The sequence below is a fragment of the Chelonus insularis genome, unplaced genomic scaffold (assembly GCF_013357705.1).
Source record: "Chelonus insularis isolate UGA/USDA-ARS -01 unplaced genomic scaffold, ASM1335770v1 contig_88_pilon, whole genome shotgun sequence".
Lineage (NCBI taxonomy): Eukaryota > Metazoa > Arthropoda > Insecta > Hymenoptera > Braconidae > Chelonus > Chelonus insularis.
This window is the reverse complement of record NW_023276776.1, coordinates 1,863,029-1,880,367: the sequence shown is the minus strand read 5'-3', so window position 1 is coordinate 1,880,367 and position 17,339 is coordinate 1,863,029. Positions and strand designations below refer to the sequence as shown.

Below are 17,339 nucleotides of genomic sequence, written 5' to 3'. Positions count from 1 at the left end.
AATATTAAAAGTATAGTGAAAAGTATCTGTATATTGCATAGTGGGTAGATAAGCTGTATACACAGGTATTTATGCAGCTGTATCGAAGAAAATTGTGTGTGAGATTGAAAGCAAGTTGAATGGCAGCAAACGACGCTTACTTTTTCATTTTCTCTTACACGCTTCAATATGTCGTCTAATTAGGGTTCACTATAGACCCAATAATTTAACCTGCCTTAAAAAATGTCATAATCGATAAAATTGCTCATTATCAAGTGCATTTCAATATTTATTATCAATTGAAGTTGAGTTGGAATTGAGAACCAAGACATGAGAACTAAATGGAGATGGTTTAATTGTAGACTATAAGGACGAATTCAATTTTCGGAGCAAAAAGTTTACTCTTTTATATTGATATAATCATAATAATACTTAGATTTTACTAATGGAGAAAATTATTCAAGTTTTTTTAGCGTTACTAATTACATTAATTCCACGATGTAAGTAATATTCAAATCAATATTTTAAAAAACTTGTATTTCTCTTAATGCTATCTTTTATTAATTTTTATTATTTACCTATTATTTTTCTTCACATCCTGTTTTTTAGAAATATCTATTCGTAATTACCAATATCATTTCACAATTATTACCAAATTACCTTTTGACGTCTAAAAGAATATTAATAAAACATAGAATTTGTTACTCATTGTTTCAAAAGTGTCATTTTTATTTTTTGCGATCTTTTGTAGTACTCTTTTATATCAATGAAAATTACCATTAATCACCGTTTTTTACCCTTTCTTTTCTATATTGAAGCCCAAACAAACAAATTTAATTTTTTTAAATATTGAATTCCTTTCCAGGTATGTGTGCGGAAGGTTTAGACTTAATAATTGAACCTCAAGATGTAATTGTAGAACCCGGTGGTTCAGCAAGACTTGATTGTAAAGCTTACAACACGTATGCTAATCCTGTTAGTATTCAATGGAGAACTGAAGATGGACAATTGATAAATTTTATAGGTGATAATTATCGTTCTCAACTGCCTAATGGATCACTTTATATAAGTAATCTTTATCCTGAAAATTCAGAGTTGATTGGTTCTTATCAGTGTTTAGTTTCTGTCGAAAATGTTGGCTCTATTGTCTCACGAGCAGCAGTAATTAAACTTTTAACTTTACCGGAGTTTGACCAAGAACCTCAAGATGTGATTACATATCCCGGTCAAACTGTTTATTTAGGTTGCAGTTTAACAAACTCTGATATAAGTAATATAGAGAGAGATCGTCTTCAAGCTACTAAACAAATTCAATGGCTTAAAGATGAACATCCGTTAATTTTGGATGAGAGCAGAATGACTCTTTTAACATCAGGAGCTTTGGAAATCGATGATGTTCGCCTTGAAGATATTGGATCTTATCGATGTAATGTCAGTATGTTTAGTCAACATCGATTAAGTAGGAAAGCACAATTAATGCTTGAAGCTGAACAGTTTGAACCATCTCCATCACCACCAACATTCATTGCACGGCCTAAACCTCAGGTTTTTAAGATTTGTTTTTAAATCATAATCAAAAATATTCGAATGCTTAATTATTTTATTACTGTAGATTGCTGTTGAAGGATCCACTATTACTCTTGAATGTGTCGCAAATGGAGTTCCAAAACCATCGATTCATTGGCTTAAGGATGGAATAGCAGTAGATTTAGCAGCTCTAGATTCCAGGTATCGAAAAATAGCAGCTTCCAGTTTAATGATTACTGATATTATGGAAGAAGACCATGGATCATATCAGTGCAGAGCTAAAAATGAGATTGAAACACTTGATGCTGTTGCCCAAGTCATTGTTCACGTTCCTCCAAGATTTATTAAAAGACCAGAAGATAAAGTGGCTAATGAAAATCAAGATTTAGAATTTGAATGTCAAATATATGGTAAACCTGAGCCAAAAGTTACTTGGTTAAAAAATGGAGAAAAAATTACGTTAAGTGAATATTGGCAGCTTGTTAATAATAATAATTTAAGAATTAATGGACTCTTACCAATTGATGCTGGTATTTTTCAATGTATTGGAACTAATCCTGCTGGGAATATTCAAGCTTCTGCTAGACTTGTGATAAATAAACCAAGTAAGTATTAAGTTTTTCCTATATGTTTTTTTTTATTTGTAGATCTTTATTTAATTTATTTTTCATTAAATAATTTAAGTATTTATTATTTTTATGTACTTATTTTAATTTAATTTTTTTTTATTTTAACTCCTTTTTTTTCCTTACCTACTAATTGTCGTACTTTTTAATTAATAAGAAAAAGAAAAAAATCTATCAAAAGCATCAGTAACAACAACGCCCAAGACGATTAATAAAAAAAAATTATTTAATCGTCAATTTCAAAAGCCATTGTATAATAATACTTGGCAACATCCAAGTACTCTTCTTGGTCACACTTTATCAGCATTTACCCCAAATCCACCTAAAATTGATCTTGATCCTTTAGCAGATGATTCTGCTGAATTACTTTCTGACAAAATTTTAATCCCAAAATCCCTGAATCACAAACCTAAACCTGAAACCCATTTTTTAGATAACACGGACAACTTTGACTCAATAAAAGGTCAAGGTGGTATACCATCAGCTCCAAGGAATTTAAGTGCAATTATTGTTAAATCGAGATTTGTCACGTTGAGTTGGCAAGAACCAGAGAATACAAATGAGGATGATCAGCTGATTTATTATATTTATTATAAACAAGATGGATCTCAAAGGTATTTAAAATTAATGAAATTTCGCTTTAATTATATTTCTTATCTTGAATATACAATTTTTGTTTTTAGGGAACGAGTTATATCAGTTAATAGACCACAGGAAATGGTAGTTCGAGGCTTACAACCCGGAGTCACTTATCAATTTCGAGTAGTAGCTCATAATTCTTATGGTGTTCATGGAGTTTCTAGTAATATCTTAAGTGTAACAACACATTCCGAAGCAAATGTTCCTGGTCCTCCGCTTAATATTGAAGCTTATGCAACTAGTAGTCAGAGCATAAAAGTATCATGGCAAGAACCGAAAATTTTCAATGGTCGTATTTCTAAATACGTGGTAACAATTATGGAAGGCTCCGATGGGGAAGAGAAAACTAAAGAAACAACTAGTACAACTTGTGAATTAACTGATTTAAATCCTTATACTGAGTATCAAATTTGGGTACATGCAGTTAACGAAAATGGTCCAGGAGCATCAACAAGTGAAGTGAGTGTCAGAACTTTTAGTGCTCCTCCATCTCAACCTCCACATAATGTAACCCTAGAAGCTGCCAGCTCTACCAGTGTGATTGTAAGATGGGAGCCACCTTTAGAAGGTCAAAATGGAATTATAACTGGCTATAAGATTAGATATAGACCTCAAGATAGGAGATATGATTCTAAAACTGCCATTACTGAAGGTAACAAACGCCTTTACGTTCTCATGGGCTTGGAAAAGCGTGAAGTTTATCATGTAAGGATATGTGCGTTAAATATGAATGGAACTGGTCCTTGGACTGAATGGATGGAAGTTGAAACTTATGAAAATGACTTAGATGAATCAAATGTACCAAGTGCTCCTACTAATTTAAGAACTAAACCTATGTCTAATTCAATTTCTTTATGGTGGAGTCCACCTAAAGATGAAGGAATTAAAGTTAGAGGATATAAAATTGGCTGGGGAAAAGGTTATCCTGATGTTGATCATCAAGAGTTGGATGGAAAACAAAGGTATTACACTATAGAAAATTTAGATCCATTGTCTGAGTATGTTATCTCATTGAGAGCAACAAATGAAGCTGGTGAAGGACCACCAGTGTATGCAAATGTAAGAACTACTGAGAAAACTGCATTAGAATCCATAACACCATTGATTCCTCCAGTAGGATTAAAGGCTATTGTATTATCTGCTAATTCTGTTGTACTTTATTGGACTGACACTCTATTATCTAAGAGTCAATACGTTACTGATAATCGTTATTATGTTGTTCGTTATGCTGCTTATCATCCACCTTTAAGGTAGAAAAACACTTTTGTTAAAAATAACTTCGTTTAAAAATTCACCATCTTTAATTAATTCTTTACAGGTACAAATTTTTCAATGCAACTGATTTGAATTGTATGATTAGTGATCTAAAGCCAAATACTTTGTATGAATTTACGGTGAAAACTGTAAAAGGCAAACGAGAATCACCTTGGAGTATGGTTGTATTAAATCAAACTTATGAAGCTGCTCCAACTTCACCACCTAGAGAATTAACAGTTGATAATTATGAATCAAGTTCAACATCAGTTATTTTAAGATGGCAACCACCTAAACAACCTAATGGTCATATTATTGGATATATTATTTCATATTCTACGGACAATACTAAGAGAGATAGAGACTGGATGGTTGATGGATTATTGGGAAATAAAACAGAATACATTGTTAAGGGATTGAAACCTAGTACAGCATATTATTTTAAAATACAAGCAAGAAATGGGAAAGGATACGGGCCCTTTTCTTCGACTGTAGTATTCAAAACTCTATCAAGTAAGTAACAGTTATAACTGAATTAATATCAATTTATTTAATTTTGTTTTTTTTTTTTTTTTTTTTAATTTTATTTCTTTTAAAAATTAAGTTATTCAATTTATTTATTTTCAAATAGTTTTGACGTTTATTATATTTTTTTCATTTTTGTTTTTTTTTGTTTTTATTTTAATTAGGCAATAATTCGGAATTCGATGAAATATATAATCAAGGTAAGGATGAGGTTGTTTATGAAATTGTTTATTTACCTACGAAGTTAATTATTTATTAATAATTTATATATAATCAATACACATATTTAATAGATGGCCGTGGATTATCAGGAATGTTGATCTACATAATAGTAGGTTGTGCTGTTTTATTAATAATTGGAGGAGTTGCAGTGGTTGTTGTATTTGTTTGTTGTAGAAGAGAGTCTGATCGAAAAAAAGGGTACGTCAAATTATAATATTTTACTGTTAGATTTCATAAATTTTACTACTAAACTATAAAACATCCCCTAGATATTTGAAAGATGCAGCACAAAAGACGAATATAAAGCCACCAGATTTATGGATTCATCATGATCAGATGGAATTAAAAGCTTTAGAAAAATCATCAGTGAATGGAGGAGAAACTTGTACAAGTGGAATAGCAGCAACAACTTCAGTGAACAATACCTTACCAAGATCAGGAAATAATGATTACAATCATGATTCTAATCATCCTACTTCTGGGTCTTTAGATAAAAGGACTTATGTACCAAGCTATATGGGTGAGTATATTTATATCTGTTTAAATGAAATAATAAATCCTTTTATGATCAATATCATGACACTCACATTTCATTATTTATATTTTTAACAATAAATTTTTTATAAATTTGTGATATTATTTACATTTATAATTTAAAAATTGTTATTTTATAATAGTTGTAGTGGATTATTTTTTATTTTATTTTGTTCGATTGTTAATCGTTTAGCATCAAATAATTTGGATGACAAATGTTCAACGTTGAATAGACAACACAGTCGCAGTAGTAAATCAAAACTCATTACACTCCCTGTAGATAGTGGTGGTGGTAGTGGTGGTGGATCTTTACATCCATGTAAGTATCAATAAAGACTTTTTTTTTTATTAATTATCTCTCTTATTCATTTTCTAACTGTTAGTACAGTTACATGACTAAAAATATTTGGATCATGGATAAAATAAATTCTATGGTATTTGACGGTACTATTGGGACGACTGATATCACTTGTATTTTATTTTATTATTACTCCTAAGTCAATTCCGTTAACATATAAACATACTGTATACACAAATTAATAATTGTTTAATATCACCAAACAAAATAACATTATTGAATGAAGTGATTTGAGTTAATTTTCTTTTGTTATAGCAATTGCAACTGCAACAGCAACAGCAACAACCATTGTCAATTGTAATAGTTCATCTCAGCCAGCAATTCATTCAACTTGTTCAGATTCATCAACAAGAGATTCATCTAGATCCATTTACGGACCACGAACTGTTGCGCAATACAGCTTAAGTCGAGCTCATATAACTTTAGAACCAACTCCGGAATCTAATGTAGATTCATGTTTGATTTCAAACAGTAGTTACGAGCAAAGTCCAACTATAAATTATTCCGGAACATCTTATTCGACATCCAGTGGTGGCCAATATACTCCAGGTCACTATCCAGGTGGAAGTAGTAGTGGCGGAGGGGGAAGTAATAGTAGTGGTAGTCAATTGGCAAATACAACGCTATCATCATCAGGAGGAAACCATCCATCTACTGGAGCTTTATTATCGGGGTCTCGAGATTCTAATAATAGTACACCCGGTACAGAATCAGGCAGTATTAAAAGACTTCAAGGGCATCCTTTAAAAAGTTTCAGTGTTCCAGCACCACCTCCACAATCAGCTCCTTCAACCCCAGCACAACAAAAACATCATGGAGTTTCTCAAGCTAATATACGATCTAATTTATCAGGAAGTCCTTACAAAAAATCTGGTTCTTCCACCTTACAATTATCAAGTAAAAATCGATTAGCTTCGGTTTCCAATCCCTGTCATACTCCAGAAGAAATGGAAAGACTAAAGCCTTCTTATAGCACTGAAGAATTGAATCAAGAAATGGCCAATCTTGAAGGCCTAATGAAAGACTTGAATGCTATTACGGCTTCAGAATTCGAATGTTGATGCTACAAATTATTGAAGTGCCACTTTTTGCAGGTAATAATGATAATTATTTAAAAAAAATCTAATTAATAGTAAAATTGATGATATAAGTAAGCTTTGATAAAAATATAAAAATATTAACAATGTGGATTTGAATGGATTAAAATCCAAAAAGAATCATTTTTCTCTCGTTTTATAGAGAAAAATAATATTGACGAAGATATTGATTTTTTTTAAATCAAAAACATTTTAAACACGTACATATGATATGATTTTTTTTAAAAATCACGTTTTATATTAATATTTTAAATGAAAAAAAACATGTGGCATAATAATACGTACTAAAAACTAGTGAAAAAAAAATTTATGAATAGATTTTTATTTCATATTTATTTTGATGAAACATGGAATATCAAAGTAATGTTCGATAGTAAATGACTGAAACAAAACTTTTGCACAATCCCAGTGATGAAAAACATTTTATACAATAAATAAGAAATAAAATGATAAATAAAATTGAAGGTAGAAATACTTGTGAAAAATTTTGTATAAAAAGGTAGAAAAATCGTCAAAAAATTGGTTACATTAATTTATTTATTATTATTTAATTTGTTTACTAAGAAAATTAATCATGATCTCATTAATTAAATTACATATTTTACATTAATAACAAACAAATATGTAATTAACGAATTATACACAATAATGCATTTTTTTTTTGTATACAAAGGAACAAAACTTTATAATATTTATGAATAAGTCACTGAATTTAAATACTATTGTATTTACATGAAACAAAAGATAGCATCAAAAAGAAAGATTGTATAAAAGAAAATTTTTTTAAAATGAATTTTCAGCTCCATGAGCAAAGTATTATTGAATTAATCAACTAATTATTGTATTAATTATGTGTAAGAATTTTTTATTGAATTATCTCATAAACAATGAGATTTTTTATACATATATATATATTTTTTTTTGTTATTATGAGCTTTATACGAAGGAATTATCAATCATGAATGATTGATAATTATTTATATTTTATACCGTACTGTTTTTTTTATTTGTATTTGATACATCTCTGTAAGGAATAAAATTCAATCAGTTAGATACTATTTCTGCTATCATGGAAAAATTGTAAATAATTAATAGTAAATAGGAAGGTTTGTAATATTTTATAGTAATAATTATTATTATATTATTTAAACAATATTGTATGTGTGATCGTTATGGAATATTTGTATTATTTTTTTTTTTTTTTATACACTGATTGATGTTTCACAACATACGTAAGAGGAAATTTTCAAATAACGAATTAACTTTTCTATACAAAAATCAATTTTTTATACTTTGCTAAAATAATTATTATTAACAAACAAAATTTTACAGTACATTATATAGAATCTTTTTATTAAATAAAGAAATATAATCTTTATACACGAAGTTCGGCTATAATTAATGATATTCAATATGATCAGCGTCTGATCAAATATAAAGGACTAGTTAATCGTAGTGTACTACTAGATTAGTGATAAGATGAACATGCTAACAGCATAAGAAATAAAAAAGTATGTAACAAAATTGAAGATAAATGTTGGCCTATAACTAACGGTAGAAATAATATGCCTACAAGTTGAAAAAAAAAAAAAAAATATTTTACCATAACAATTTAGCTTTTGTAATTGGTATGTTGCTAAATTGACTACTTGTAAAATGTATGTATGCGTGTGTATATGTAAAAATGTTTATTCTTTTTTTATCATAATCGATTAATTGTCGTTATGATCACACCAGCTTCATTGCCATTTTATCTTTATTCATTCAATTGTTATTAACAATATTATTATTATTAATATCTAAATGATAGTAAGATTCTATTTATGAATTTGAGTTAAATAGTCTTAATAATATTGCTAATAATTAAAAAAGGAAAAAAAAAAACGATCTTTTTGTCTTCGTTATAAATGAAATTTATAATTGTATATAGGAAGGCAGAATTTTATATTATAATTTTTTTAATAATGCGTGATAGATTGAAAGTAATCATGTAACTATTTATCATAATTTTACTGTAGTAGTTTTATTATAATTTTTATGAATTCGATTCATCATTCAATTAAAATATAGTACTTCGATTGACAATGTATAATAAAAATATAAAACAATATTAATTGATTAATTATTATCATTGATATGGGAATTATACATTAGCCTATACAAACACTGATAACTTTATCAAAATACTCGAATTTTCAGCTTATTACAATAAATTGAATGAACAAATATGAATATTATTTTTCTTTCCTGTAATGTTCTATTTATTACTTAATATTGATTGGATATAATTTATTTTTACAGTGAATAACCACGTTAGCCATTATTTGAAAAAATCAAATCATAATTTAGGCCATTTGATGATTATCATTGATATTAATCATTTTCCATAATTCTAGAAAGTCATCTTAATCTTAACTAACATTTCAATTATTTCTTAAGCATTTAATGTATAGATCAATTAATTACAATCTGTATATATATATTTTATTTTTAAAACGAAATTTCTTTGCACATTTTGTTTAAAATTATTTTTAAAAATTAATTACTACTTTTGTTATTATTATTATTATAGTTACAATTATTATACTTAATATTTACATCTATGATATGTTGCAGATTATAAATTATCGCATTTTTTGTATTATTATTTTGCTGTTTTTTTTCTTTTTAATACAATTAACTATATTTTCTAATAGTAAAGTACATTCATTCATTATTGGATACATCATATTAAACCTAAAAAACTTTTTTCTTCTATGAAATTCAATTATTCTAGTCCATTATTGATATCTATGATATTTCATGAGTATTTTTTATATTTATTTAAAGTAATAACTTGATATATATATATATATATATCATTGCATATTTTATCATTTTTATCTTAAATTTTATCAACTTGAAATTTATTATCTACGTTGGTAATAATTGAAAATTAAAATTAATATAAAATTGTTAATTTTGCCAATGAAATTAATATTGAATGATGTGTAAAAAATTTTCATTATTAATTGATTTTATGCATGCGATTACTTTATATTTTTATTTTAATAAATATTTTTGTGTAAAAAATTTAGCTACAAGTATCAGTCAATATAAAGAATGAGGAAAGGGAATATTTGTTCCACAGCCTGTGTGCGCGCTTTGACTGTTTCATGACCGTTATCATCTTTTATATCATTATTATTATTATTGTTATTATTGTAATGATAATTTTTAGTATCGCTCTTAGTGTAATTATATGGTTAAAATAGTAAAAACGTATGAAAAAAATTGAACAAAAAAAGAAATCTAAAATATAAACTGAATTGAAAGTAAAACTTTGATCTCATAATCTTAATCTCTGAGTAAACGGAATTAAAAAATATTACTTTGAGTAGATTCTTGTTATAGTCACAATGATTATTCATTGATAAAATATTTGCTGTGATTTGTACTAAAAAATTACACTTATAAGTAAAGAGTGTTTGGATTTGGTAAATAAAGAGTTGTTATACTTGCGATAAGTAATGAAAAAGCAGTAATTAAAGAAGGGACTACTAGAGGAGTATTGACTATTGTTTCATAAGTAGCTGTGCCTATCAGCCCACTGATTCTTATTGCAACAGCCATCAATCCAAATGCAGTACACCGTAAATGTGTTGGAAAACTTTCAATGTTTACAAGAGTCAATGATGTCCAAGCAATCGCAAATATAACAAAAAATCCTCCTTCAAATCCTAAAACAGCTAGTCCATTATTATTGACTAACATCAAACAAAGGGCAATAATTGATGAAATAAAAAGGGAAACACCTGAAAAATCAATTACTTGTGAAATTATTAAACATTTATATGCAATTAAATTATTGTAACAACTACTTACCAATAAGTTTGGATGGCTGGAAAATATTTAGTGTAAAACCAGCAAAGGCAGCTGCAGGGATAAAAGCAAGTTGAGCAACTAAATGACTATGTAGAGCTTCTTCAATGTAAATATTATAATCAAGATCTAAAGTTGGACAAGAACTACTCAAACTTAATTCGGTGTTATTTGTCAAAATACATCGTGTAAAAACTTGAGCAGATAAATCTGTATCAAGAAAAGTTGAGTCTACAATAGTACTATCAGTGAAATATGTCTTACTTGATTTGATACTTATAAATTCGACCGATTGAAAAGTACAATTATCAAAATTAACATGACTAAAAACCATTTTGGTAAATTTACAATTAATAAATTTGGAATTTTTGTACCTACGATTCTCAAAAGAGACCGTGAAAGTTTGATTAAAATATTCTTTATTATTTAATTTAATTGTTTGTTGTTGATATTCCATTGCTTTGATGCCTTTTAGATATTCAGGACACCAATGAATTAGTCCATAAAGGCCAAAAGCAACACTAGACCAAATAATAATAAGGCTAATGGTTACCCGTAGATAAGGGACTGAAAAGAGTTTGATAAATGAATTTAATAATATTTCTATTGAGTAAATAATGTCGGCAAGAACGCTAGAAGTATGATGGTAGTGATGATGATGGTGATTTGATGATGATGGCGATGATGAAGATGATGAAGGTCCTCGATGATGTGAACCTCGAGGGCGTTTAGTTGGTAATTCTAATTCGGACAATTGATACTGACTTGCAGATATATTTTTTTTAGCATTATTACTTTTGTATATTCTTTGATAAACCATCATTGCTTCAACATCATGACCAGCTTCAATTAAATATCGTGGGCTTTCTGGTAAAAAAATCAGGCCGACAGTAGCAACAATTGCTGGAAGACCACAAAGAAGAAGAAACCGATGCCAAGCACTAAAATGTTCTTTGTTTTCTAAAACGACCATTTCTCCAGTTGTTGGAACAACTGCCCACGCTAAAAGGGCTGCATAAATTCCTCCTAACGCTCCAGCTCCAATTAATATCCCCGTCCATTTAGCTCTACTTTCCCGAGGGCAACATTCAGTTAAATAAACAAAAGCTAGAGGAACGCTACCGCCGACTCTGTAGAAAAAGAAAATATTTTATTATGTTGCATACAAGAGATTTCTTTTAAATAATATTACCCAATAGCAGAAATAAATCTTGCAGTCATAAATGTGCCGTATGTTGGCATAAAAGTAGCAACTCCACTGAAAAGTACATGAACAGACATGGCAGACAGTAAAGCTCGACGTCTTCCAATGTGATCACCCAGTACACCCCAAGCAATGCCTCCTACAGCGAGACCGACTAATGTAATTTTGGCTAACCATCCTTTTTCATTATCTTTTATACATAATTCAACTTCAGCAGATGGTAGAATGTATGGAACGACAAAAAATTCAACTGTGTCTGCAGCTAAACTTAGACCCACGTAAAAAGCAGTTAATATTTGGAAGTATCCAACACCAGCCTGTAGATAATCCACATTATTATTAAAGAATAAAACGATGAAAATTTCATTTATTCTAACAAATGAGGAGTAATTTACCTGTTTCACAGCATCTTCATGAAATTGTCCAAGAAGATTAGCATCCGCATTAGAATCTATTAAATCATACTCAGCAGTATCATTGAAAGTTACACCACCACCACCACCACCACCACCACCACTATCAGCAGCAGGGGTAGATGTTGTCGTTGTGGTTGCTGTTGTTGTCGTCGTCGTAGTTGTTAAAGCGATAGTTGTTATTGAATTTGTTGTTGTGGCTGTAGTGGTTGAGGGTATTGTTGACGCCATGATTTTATTAGCTTGGTGATTAATTGACATTTCTTCAGTGTAAAGAGGCACTCTAACATGAGTCTTGTTAATTCGATCACCAGACTGTAAAATAGCTTTGTCTTCCATTAAGATTATAGATAATTTTTTTTTTCTGCTGCCGAAAAATGACAGACTTTCTTCCTCTCCTCCCTTTGCCGAGGACATTACGCTTACTGGTCATCTACAACAATTTTGAATGTTTATTATTACTCCAAAATTTTTTTTGTACAAATCATAATAACTGAACCACTCACACTCACATTTTGAATTGAATACTCATCAAATATTACTTAAATACAAAAGATATTCAATAATCGACTCGATATTATAGATATTTTAAAAATATTTACTAATTAAAATTAATCATATTTTTATTCTTATTTTATTCCTTGATTAAATAATCACGTCATATAATTTATAACATGTATTAATAATTTTTTTAGTCAATCGTTATCACGAGAAAAAATTACTTGATCACTTTTCGATAAAATTCACAGTAATTATTACAATTAACTCTAATTAAATTAACATTTCTTTATCTTTTACAACCATTAATTGAGAACAATGTTAATATTATAAAATATTTCTGAACTATTTTTAGATTTTCTTATTAGTTTTATAAAGTAATGAACATTTTCGTGATAAAATACGTAATGAGACAATACAACGGAAAAATATTTGTATATTGTATCGATTTGAAGCTTGAGTTTTGTACTATTGATGATGCTAGTGGTGCTGCCGTTGCGTGACTAGGATACTACTAACCAATAGTCATACATTGGCCAACCCATCATATGATTATAGTATGTACCTACTTCACACACACTATATACAATTATAATTATAAAATTATATATATACAGTGTTGATAACACATGGTTTTGATTAATTTAAAAAACAGGGTTTTCATAATTTTTTTATAAAAATGTATTTTAATAGTTTATTGTCTTCTAATCTTTCTTTATGAAGTATTAACATCATTATCATCATCATCATTCTCTTCTTCGGAGTCATCATTATCATTATCATTATCATTATTCTCTCTAAGTTTTGATTGTGAAATTAATAATTTAGCCGGATTAAATACTCCATTCGTTTGTACATTACATATAAAACATCTCGTTGATTTTTTGAAATGATTCAATGCGCATTTTTCACAAAAATAATGCTTGCATCTGAAAGGAAAGAAAATATTATAAGCTATGTTATTCATCTTAATGAAGATTGATTATAATTTATGATAAATACTTTGTCACAATAGGATCAACGAATGAACCTCTGCAAATAAAACATTTGAATGGTAAATTATCTTCATCACTATCTATTTCATATTTTTTATCATCTTCATCTCCACTATCAGCTGCTCCAGCATCTCTCTCCAACTGCCAGCCTAACTTGTAATCAGATCTGTCATGCAAGAATTTACAACTATCTCCAAAACCACAAAACCCAGTTTCTTTGTAATCTTTACAAATATCTGGTTGATAATCCCATCTAACAGTAGCTCTTAAATTTGTTGGAGCTCGTATTGGACCTTTTCGAACCATTCCACTGGATGCATTACCAGCAGCTGTGTCTTTCTTTTTATAATATTGAGAATAATTATTAACTCCTCGATAAATTTTGTCATCAGCTTTTCCTTCTAATTCTTCATTTATCTGTTGAGCTTTTTCAAAAATTGCTTGAGCATCTTTGTCAAGTTCCGTTTCAGTTTCCAATATAGCTGTAGCACCTTGATCACTAGGACCAGCTATGTTAGCAGATCTCGCACTTTTATACGATACAATTACATTTTCGTCTTCTTCATCATCACTACTACCTGCTTGTTTTTTTAATTGTTTCTTTACATGTGATTTTAGAGTCTAAAACAGTAAAAAACAAAATGAACTCATGAAAAATTATAAAATTTGAAAAAGAGTAACTTTAACCTTACACTTTGTCGAAGTGGATTGGAGTTATCAATTTTCTTTTCTTTTTTTACCACTGTAGTTTCGTCATCACTACTACCTGAAATAATTAAATTTGTATTAAATTTTGCAAAAAAAAATATCAATTCATTACTTAAAAGTTAACCTCAAAGAATGTATTTTTTCGATGAAATATACCGTTTGCCTGTTCTTCAGTGTTACGTTTTCTTGCAGCAGTATTTCTTATTTTTCTTTTTTTAAATAAAAATTTACACGATTCATCTTTATTTGACTCCAATTCATCTGCCATGTTTGTTTATAATTTTATCCTAAATAATAAGTGATGTTTATTTATGTGTGTATTATTATTATTATGTTGGTCAGACGTCTATTTACGCATGCGCGAGAACACCAGACGCCCCCTAGTAACGACAAAAGATATCAAAAGATTTCATGGAACATTACTTGAAGTTGTAGGATACACACTTATTTTCATTTTCCTTCAGTTTCATTTGAAAAATGAAAATATAAAACGGTGTAACGAAATGTAATAACCTTTTCTGTATATAAATATTGTTATTGTGTGTGAAGCAAAATGTTTGTTGATGATTTGAATGGTTAAAACATGTCAAGGAGTAAAGGAGTTATTGAAAACCCTGAAGTACCAGGTAAGATTATATGTGTATATTATTATAAAATAAATACACTTATGTATAATTGCACTTATTATATAAACACATATACATATTAATTAAATGATCCTTTAAATATCTCATTATTTAATACAGGTTGTGAACAAAATTTACCTCCACCACCACCAGGATTATCTATCCCACATAAAAATGAAACAAACCCATCACCTCCATCATCAAATGGATCGCAACAATCTCTTAACAATGTTGTTGTTGATCAGTCAAGCCAACAGGTTCCTTGGTGGATACCAACTGATGCTGATACTCAAGATTTATATTCTCATCAATGGTTTGAGAGTCAAAAACCTTGTTTTATATCTCCACCGCCACCACCACCACCACCTCCACCACCGCCACCGACACCACTTTTATCACAGTCAAAATCACCTGTAGTGTTGTTGACGCAACAACAAATACAACCATTTTCAGAGAAAACTAAAAATAAAGGATTTAAACGAAAATTAAAAGAACTTGATCCTGCTGAAGATGCGGGTGAGTGTTGTTTTTTATATTAAATTTTCAAAAATTTAATAGCAGTAGATCTTTACGGGTTTTATCAACTTCCAAATATGAGACATTGAGATTATTTATTATTTTCCTTCACAGAGAGAGTTGCAAGTGCCCAGAGGGAACTTACTGCTCTAATGAAACCACTCAAGTGTGATCTTTGTAATGCAGTTGTGAGGATCGATTTGAAATTTTTTTTTTCATATACGCGTATAATAATTTTATTCATTTATTTTATTAATTATTATAAAATTATCTGTTTAAATTATGTTGTAGATGAATTCTACACTCCAGGCTAAATTGCATTATGATGGAAAACCCCATCAGAAAAAAGTATCCATGTTTCTCAATCAAAGTGTAAAAAAAATAAAAGTTGAAGATAATCACATTGCTATTGATGGAAGTACTGATAACAGTAGTAGTAATAATGGAATAATAAATGACTGGAATACTTTTTGTTCGGTAAGGAAAATTGAATTTTAAATCAAATTCAATTGTTTTGAAATTTTAATTTTTATTATTATTTAAATAATAGATTTGTAAAACGTGGTTTACGTCTCATACTGATGCTGCTCAACATTATGCTGGAAAAAAACACATTAAAGCAACAACAGGAATGAATAAACAAAGGTATACCTATCTATTCTTTTATAAATATTGTTAGTATGTAAATACATTATTAATACTTGGCTTTTTAAATTCAAGGATACAGAAAAAACCTGTATATAAAAATCCTAATATAGATCCATCAGGAAGATATGGGATTGGAATGGGTTTTCAATCGGAAAATATTGGATTTCCTACAGTTATTGACAATGTTTCACCAGAGAACAATTTACCAATAGCTACTAGTTTAATAACATCACCAACAGCGATGACTTATGGTGCTGCTCTTCGTTGTGATTTGTGTGGTGTTTCTGCCAATCGTTTGGAGCAGTTAGAAACTCATAAAAGAGGAGCGAGACACCAAAAAATGCTCAGATTGAATGGTGTTGATGCAACTGGTAAATTTATTTAAATTAATCTTATGTTATTTGATGTGATTATTTATTGAACCAATATTAAATTTTCAGTTTTATCAGATACTTCGGTGCTACCAATACCACCACCACCTCCACCACCATCACTACCGGCGCCAATAGTTAATTTATCAACTATCATTGACTATTCTATTTACAGAACACCATCTGGTTCTTATTATTGTGCACCATGTAATAAGTCATTTGCTTCTGAGAACAGTTTTGCCCAACATGTTGAAAGTAAAAAACATAAAAGTCAAATTAATCCAAAATTTCCTGTTACAACCACTACAATTACCACCACCTCCTCAACCAAAAAAGTCAAATTGAAAAAATTAGTGTAAATTTGTAAATGTTTTTTATAAAAAAGTTAATTAAGCAAATCTTAAATATAGTTTAAAATAAATAATGTTTATTTAGGATTACTGAATCAAATGAAAATAATGAATAAAAGTAAAGAGTTTCTTATTGAGAAATTATGTATTGTACAATAATAATCATTATTTATTAATTGTGTAATACAAGATTTATATATATATATATATATACATATCGAGGTATATGAATGTATTTTTTCTACTTATACACCTTTTTCGCGCGCATGTGCGGTTTACACTTTTTCCAAAAATCAATGATTATAATCTCTAAAATACATAAGAGGTGGTGATCTGTAAGTATACACAATTTTATACTATATCAAGGGATAATTTTGTTTTTATTATT

The 17,339-nt window shown here is 28.9% G+C and overlaps 4 protein-coding genes across 8 annotated transcripts; 2 read left to right on the top strand and 2 right to left on the bottom strand.

Annotated features, from left to right (window-relative positions):
- The first annotated feature begins 56 nt into the window (after positions 1 to 56).
- Positions 57 to 7,499, top strand: fra (frazzled). Of its 4 annotated transcripts, none has more exons than XM_035091243.1 (11): positions 57 to 479; positions 845 to 1,524; positions 1,592 to 2,111; positions 2,566 to 2,746; positions 2,816 to 4,021; positions 4,090 to 4,538; positions 4,715 to 4,750; positions 4,844 to 4,970; positions 5,042 to 5,292; positions 5,500 to 5,625; positions 5,920 to 7,498. In XM_035091243.1, exons 1-11 carry the CDS (start codon positions 425 to 427, stop codon positions 6,723 to 6,725), a joined length of 4,437 nt encoding a protein of 1,478 aa, XP_034947134.1. In that variant the 5' UTR covers positions 57 to 424; the 3' UTR covers positions 6,726 to 7,498. The 4 variants fall into 4 exon arrangements, with proteins under 4 accessions (XP_034947134.1, XP_034947131.1, XP_034947133.1 ...); XM_035091240.1 differs by having other exon boundaries at positions 2,290 to 2,746; positions 5,920 to 7,497; XM_035091242.1 differs by lacking the exon at positions 5,500 to 5,625 and having other exon boundaries at positions 2,290 to 2,746; positions 5,920 to 7,499.
- A 2,301-nt stretch (positions 7,500 to 9,800) lies between these two features.
- On the bottom strand, positions 9,801 to 13,280 carry LOC118072048 (synaptic vesicle glycoprotein 2B-like). Of its 2 annotated transcripts, none has more exons than XM_035091632.1 (5): positions 12,746 to 13,280; positions 12,222 to 12,672; positions 11,815 to 12,143; positions 10,626 to 11,752; positions 9,801 to 10,555 (listed from the first exon to the last, which is right to left on the bottom strand). In XM_035091632.1, the coding sequence occupies exons 2-5, from the start codon at positions 12,654 to 12,656 to the stop codon at positions 10,212 to 10,214; spliced, it is 2,235 nt and encodes a 744-aa protein (XP_034947523.1). In that variant the 5' UTR covers positions 12,657 to 12,672; positions 12,746 to 13,280; the 3' UTR covers positions 9,801 to 10,211. The 2 variants fall into 2 exon arrangements, with proteins under 2 accessions (XP_034947523.1, XP_034947522.1); XM_035091631.1 differs by having other exon boundaries at positions 12,752 to 13,280.
- Positions 13,281 to 13,399: 119 nt separating this feature from the next.
- On the bottom strand, positions 13,400 to 14,804 carry mdlc (RING finger protein mdlc). The gene is made up of 4 exons (XM_035091635.1): positions 14,597 to 14,804; positions 14,425 to 14,498; positions 13,740 to 14,353; positions 13,400 to 13,666 (listed from the first exon to the last, which is right to left on the bottom strand). Exons 1-4 carry the CDS (start codon positions 14,706 to 14,708, stop codon positions 13,453 to 13,455), a joined length of 1,014 nt encoding a protein of 337 aa, XP_034947526.1. The 5' UTR covers positions 14,709 to 14,804; the 3' UTR covers positions 13,400 to 13,452.
- On the top strand, positions 13,661 to 16,999 carry LOC118072049 (zinc finger matrin-type protein 3-like). The gene is made up of 8 exons (XM_035091633.1): positions 13,661 to 13,791; positions 14,783 to 15,066; positions 15,187 to 15,582; positions 15,697 to 15,770; positions 15,874 to 16,059; positions 16,133 to 16,227; positions 16,303 to 16,601; positions 16,671 to 16,999. The coding sequence occupies exons 2-8, from the start codon at positions 15,024 to 15,026 to the stop codon at positions 16,958 to 16,960; spliced, it is 1,383 nt and encodes a 460-aa protein (XP_034947524.1). The 5' UTR covers positions 13,661 to 13,791; positions 14,783 to 15,023; the 3' UTR covers positions 16,961 to 16,999.
- The last annotated feature ends 340 nt before the right edge of the window (positions 17,000 to 17,339 follow it).